At 41.1% G+C, this 6,000-nt stretch overlaps 2 protein-coding genes across 3 annotated transcripts in view; one reads left to right on the forward strand and one right to left on the reverse strand.

The window, feature by feature from the left end:
* Positions 1-2,422, reverse strand: part of specc1 (sperm antigen with calponin homology and coiled-coil domains 1) — a 79,136-nt gene extending 76,714 nt beyond the window's left edge. For both annotated transcript variants that reach the window (XM_085469702.1, XM_085469700.1), the window contains exon 1: positions 2,318-2,422. The gene's annotated coding sequence lies outside the window, so the exon portion shown is untranslated. The remainder of the gene's footprint in view (positions 1-2,317) is intronic.
* Positions 2,423-3,119: 697 nt separating this feature from the next.
* timm22 (translocase of inner mitochondrial membrane 22 homolog (yeast)) lies at positions 3,120-5,263 on the forward strand. Its single transcript, XM_085471359.1, has 4 exons — positions 3,120-3,443; positions 3,841-4,037; positions 4,554-4,626; positions 4,712-5,263. Exons 1-4 carry the CDS (start codon positions 3,131-3,133, stop codon positions 4,786-4,788), a joined length of 660 nt encoding a protein of 219 aa, XP_085327485.1. The 5' UTR covers positions 3,120-3,130; the 3' UTR covers positions 4,789-5,263.
* Positions 5,264-6,000: the final 737 nt, after the last annotated feature.

The following is a 6,000-nucleotide window of genomic DNA, read 5'->3' on the forward strand; positions in this document are numbered from 1 at the left end:
GTGTCCTATGAGTTGCTGGGTGGCACTTCTGTGGACTGGACGACTTCTAGCACATCCCACAGATGATCAATGGGATTGCACAGTGTGGATAGTGGAGACAGGGTCACTGCTTCAGACTCCTTGTTATGGCCCTCATGCCTAATTCCTGACCAAGTTTTTGACTGTTACAGGGAATGTTAACCACGAGGAGGGTGTGTGCTTGATCTGTTATCATGTTGAAGTGGGTGTATGAGTGAACATAATATCCAGGTGAATCCCAGGACCAGAGTTTACCCAGGGATGGATTACACCCACTTCACCTGCAGTTTTAATGCTGTGGCTAATCTGTGTGAATCGCAGATTGAGAAAAGGCAGGAACCAATTTCATCAGTTAATGTTGAGAAATTAACAACCTGATGTATCCACTTTAGAATGAGCTACTGTCTGACTGCCCATCGTGCTGCTGACAAATGATCGATATCCAATAGAGTTTGTGTCCAGACCAATGAAGTATTTCCCCTTCTTAAATGGTTAACCATGAGAAGCAAAGCCTTATATTGCCTAAAAACAAACCTCATCAGAGCTGGTGCAGTGCTTATGTTTGAACTGGCTTTTCTGTTTGCATACTCAAAAGAGAAAACCGTCATTTGTTCACTTGTCACAGGACTTCAAAGTGAGCCGTGTAATTAAAATATGTATTTGGCTTCTTAATTTTTCCTCTCTTTTCATTACTGAAATGTTCTCTTTTGCTGAAGTTTATCATTCAGGCATGATTATGTTAGATACTCGGCTGGTTTTCTGGAACCCATCTTTTAAGTCTACATTTAAAGGTTACCTGGCGAGAGAAAAATTACACACAGAAGCTTAGTCAGGATAATTTGTCATAATGAAACATTTAAGGATCTACTAAAGTCAAAACCAACAAACGTTTTACAAGTACCTGCAAGAAAACACAAAGACATGTTTGACAGCTTCACACAGAACTAATTGGGAACAACTGGCTGGCTGATGACGTAAAATGGCCTGCATTTGTATAGCGCTTTTCTAGTCCCTAAGGACCCCAAAGCGCTTCACACTACATTCAGTCATTCACACACACATTCACACACTGGCGATGGCAAGCTACATTGTAGCCACAGCTGCCCTGGGGCGCACTGACAGAGGCGAGGCTGCCGGACACTGGCGCCACCGGGCCCTCTGACCACCACCAGTAGGCAAACACGGGGTTAGTATCTTGCCCAAGGATATTTGGCATGCAGGCAGGAGGAAGCCTGGGATCAAACCACCGACCTTCTGATTAGTGGCTGACCTGCTCTGCCACCTGAGCTACAGCCACCCCGGACGTGTAGAAAAACAGCTTGCAGCACACAGAGGCAGTTTTGAAGGTAATTTGCCATTAGCATCAAAATTTACTTAAAGCCTGAGCAACATTAGTAACTTTATCTCTGCATTTTTTATGTTTCTGTCAGGGAGAAGTGTTAGACAAACACTAAAAACCAAAACTAAAATCTAACAGGAAACCAGGACCTGACTGACCTCTCTTTGCAGAGGTTTTAAGACCAACCCGGGGTTACTTTCCACTTTACAAGAGGATAAGCTTATTCCAGTACTAGATATTTAGATATTTATATCAGACACATTGTACACCAACAAAATTAATCAGATCAAAGAAAAGATTTTAAGCGTAATATTCAGACCAGTTTAAAGAAGTTGACCCGTTCTTCCTTAAGGAGGAAACTTACAAAGTGTTACATTACCAGGCATCAACACTATCACCGCGTTAATACCTTTTATTTTAATGTTTATAAAGAAGGCATAAATACTGCTCAAGCAGAATCCTGTTGGACTCGCGATGGTGCAACCTTAGCCAGTAAACTGAAAAATTCAGGATGGACATTTGCAGCTACGGAAAATGGGACATGAAATGCAGCGTTAGTACTGTTAGTCCACTTACTGTTGGCCATCACTGCAGTCATACAGTGCCACGCTCAATTAGCGTGAAAACAACACGTCCTTGGCTCGAGCTATAATTTTATGACAGCCGTTATTATCGTTTGAGGAAAAACGCGTCTGCTCTCACAATGACTAGTCGTTACGTTAAAGGAGCATAGACGTGTACAGTGACTATGCTGGCAATGAGCATGTCACCGTCAGCCACTTCTACGTTGGTGTAACTCGGCGAAACCCGAGCGACTCTCTGTAGCCCATTCTTTAATTTAGACACCGAGAAACAGTAGAGCCTTTACAGTGAAGTTTACAAATTTCACCCCAAACAACGGACGAAAAAAGCAGAAAGGCCACATGCTATGAGAAATAAACAAGTGTTAATTAATCTCACCTGTTCCGTACTGCGGTGGAGCTGCTGTGTTGACAGGATGCTGCCACTGCCGCCTCGCGCACGGTCTAACCACCAGCGGTCTGAGCTCGAGCCGATAGGTGGAGCGCGTGAAGCGAGTTTGGCGAATATGCTTTGGCGCAGTGTTTAAGGGGTTTCTGGGAAATGTGGTCTTTTTTTTAACAGGCCAGAAAAATGATAAGACAGCATGTAAGGAACAGCGTTTTCGCCTCAGGTGTAAACTTATTTAGTCAATTTAATTTGTACTGTACCTTTGTTTGAAGTTTAGTGTGCTTCAAAGTGGTTCACAGATGAGTGACAGGCGAGACAGATAAACTGTAATAAATAAAAAACAATACAATAAAGACAGGAGTATTGAATAAAGAAAATAGACGTCAATAATGAAAAATATATTAATGATAAAATAAACACAAAAATAAAAGTAATTTAGAAGACATTAATATAATAAAACAGAATTAAATGTAAAGTAATCAATAAGATCTAGTATAGTCTTGCGAAATTCTGTTACGTTATTTAATTATTATTTGATACAATAATCCAGTGGAAAGAGTGTAGGTAGACGTACGGTGTTACGTAAAAGCATAAACTCCTCAACCACACTTTAAATACAGGTTGACTTTGTGTCGAATGTGCTAAAATTAACCAAAGTAATCTTTTAGTGAGAAAATAAAATCATTTTAATAAAAAAAAAATGAGAATACACACATTATTTAATCTATCGTGGTTTATTCGTGTTTTTGTGAAGCTAAACACTTTAATTACCGTTATTTCTATCAGCAGACAAATGGGACGAATATGCGCGCGCTCGTCTTTCGACAACATTTACTTGAAGCTCTGTCATTGAGAAACATGGCGGCCTCCACAAGAGCTGCAAACGCTGCTGCTTCCAACCCACAAGGCCCAGCTTCGGTCGGCCCGAGCGTGGACAGCCCGACTCTTCAGTACAGTATGATTCTGGAGCATCTTATCGGTGACAAGAGGCCCGTGAAGGGCCTGAACCCCGCCGTGATGGGGGGGCTGCCCGTGCCTCCGAAAAGCGACGAGCAGAAGATGATCGAGAGGGGAATGGAGAGCTGCGCCTTCAAGTCTTTGCTGGCCTGTGTGGGAGGTAAACGGAGACATTGAGAGTGTAACAAACATCACAAGGGTTTGGTGTTTTTGTGCGTGTTTGGCTGCTCGTGCAGAATATTTCGTGTGCTAAGTCACCTCAGATATACGAGGCTATGGGAGCTGTAATGCTGTTATACCAACAAACAGCAAATTAATCAGTCATCTGATCAAACCAATCGGTCACCGATATTGTCTTGTTTTAAAATTATGTATTTGTGTTCAGACATAAGAAACGTAAAAGCAACATTTTAGAGCGTTTTGAATAAACAGGTATCAAATAATCAGTTTATAATACAGCCACGATGTTGCCCAAATGTAGCCATTCAGCTCAATAGCAGAAAAGATCTGTATATATTACAATTTTAAGAGTCTGATGATGTTTTTGCTCACCACAGGGTTCGTCCTTGGAGGAGCATTCGGCGTTTTCACAGCTGGAATTGATACTAATGTTGGCATCGACCCCAAAGACCCTTTGAGAACTCCAACAGCACGAGAGGTTCTAAAAGACATGGGCCAGAGGGGGATGTCCTATGCCAAGAACTTTGCCATTGTGGGCGCCATGTTCTCCTGTACAGAGTGCATCATAGAATCAGTAGGTCACAGCTTCTTACATCCTCATGTGGGTTCTGACAGACTCATAGTGGACATATAACCTCAGACTGGAGTTCAGAACAAAAGGCAAAAATGAGCAAAGGCGATTCATTTTCAATGTATCCATCAGTCTCTTTAGAATAATAAGGAATGAATGAAATAATGATAACAGTTTGTCAACAAGGGTTTGAGATGTGATGTGAATCCATAACATGGCTTCAAAGAGGAAAAATGCTCAATATGTGGTCAGATTACTAGAGCACCATCAGAATCACTGAAGACATATTATATATGTGGACAGCAAAACATTTTCAGCAAAGTAGTTGCAACTTAAGCTAAGTTTGTAAATGTGCAAATAGTACAGCAAAGGTGGATGCCAGCTATCTCTTATTAGTCACTCCTCTCTCTAAAATGTAGATGCCAGTATTATATTTGCTTTGCATTTCTTGCTTTTATTCTAACCCTGCAGTACACTGTGGTAATAAGTGTCTTTTTTGTACCTGTTTTTCATTTACAGCACAGAGGCAAATCTGACTGGAAGAATGCTGTGTACAGTGGTTGTGTGACTGGAGGAGCTATTGGCTTTCGCGGTATGTAACTTACTTTATTAACTAATAGTTTGCATTATAGCAAATGTATTCATTTTGTCCACGTGTTTATTTTTCTGTTTTGCAGCTGGTCTGAAGGCTGGTGTTCTGGGATGTGGAGGCTTTGCTGCATTCTCTGCTGCAATTGAATATTACTTGAGGTGAAGCTCTATGGAGTGGCTCGATGGACAAAAACATAAATATTACACATGTGGACCAGAGAAAGAAGAATCTCGCTGTGAGCTTGCTAACCGTGATGTTTCCCTGCACATCAAGGATTTCTGTTAAAGCAGAATTGAAGTGTACTGTTCAAACACAGGGATTTTAAGTGGCACCACAGTAGGCTAAAGAAAACAAACAAACAAACAAAAAGACTTGTCTGTTTTTCCTGTGACTTTCATATTGTGGACAGTTGGAGCAAGGAATGCCAATTTCTCATGGTGAATCTTCAAAGACAGAGCAGAGTGGGTCTGCTTCAGTGGCGTACTGATCAGGTGATGAAAGCTGAACTTGTGTGAACTTCACTCTGGGTCTGTAAAAACTCAGATGAGCAATGCTCTGCCTGTAAAACATTTCTTTGATGTGTAAGTAACTAATCCACACAGGATTATTTATAATAAAAGCATTTTTTAAAATTGTGGATGTACTACTTTTCCTTGATTATTAAAGGACTACAACCCCCAAACTAGTCATTACCTTTGCTTTAATTTTTTCTTTTTTTTTATTATAGCGAAAGTAATCTTCAGGAAAGGTTCTCCAGGCTTCTTGAAGGACATTCAATTCAATTTTATTTATATCGCGCCAAATCGCAACAACAGTCGCCTCACGGTGCTTTATATTGTACAGTAGATCGTACAATAATGGATCCAGAGGAAAACCCAACAATTATATGACCTGCTATGAGCAAGCACTTTGGCGACAGTGGGAAGGAAAAACTCCAAAAAAAAAAAAAAACAGAAAAACTTTTCTATCTGAAGATGGTGGTGTTGTAATTTTTTTTACTTTATTTTTTAATTACGTTAGCACAGTAGTGATAGGAAGGCCCCAACCTTGCCTTCCTAATGTGGGAGCCAACCAATAGGACCACTCCCTCCATGTCTGCGACTAGTGAGCCCACAATCATCACCATCTAACAAGGTACTAGGATATTACTTTCCACTTGTATGCACAATCATACTGGGTCACAGGTTGAACAGATATCCACAGGTGGTATAGGGGAAGTCCGGTAAACAGGTCACTGGTGGCAGGAAACTAAGTCAGTGGGTCAGAAGGGGCCAGCTGACATTCAGTCTCTGAGCATGTTACATGTAGTACACTGGGGTGGGGTGTAACGCTGATTGTCCGTCAGCAAAATTCCCTGTTTGAATTGTTTTCTGT

Source organism: Copadichromis virginalis, linkage group LG10 (genome assembly GCF_057382275.1).
Source record: "Copadichromis virginalis isolate Kocher_CV1m ecotype Utaka linkage group LG10, C_Virginalis_male_GT1.1, whole genome shotgun sequence".
Lineage (NCBI taxonomy): Eukaryota > Metazoa > Chordata > Actinopteri > Cichliformes > Cichlidae > Copadichromis > Copadichromis virginalis.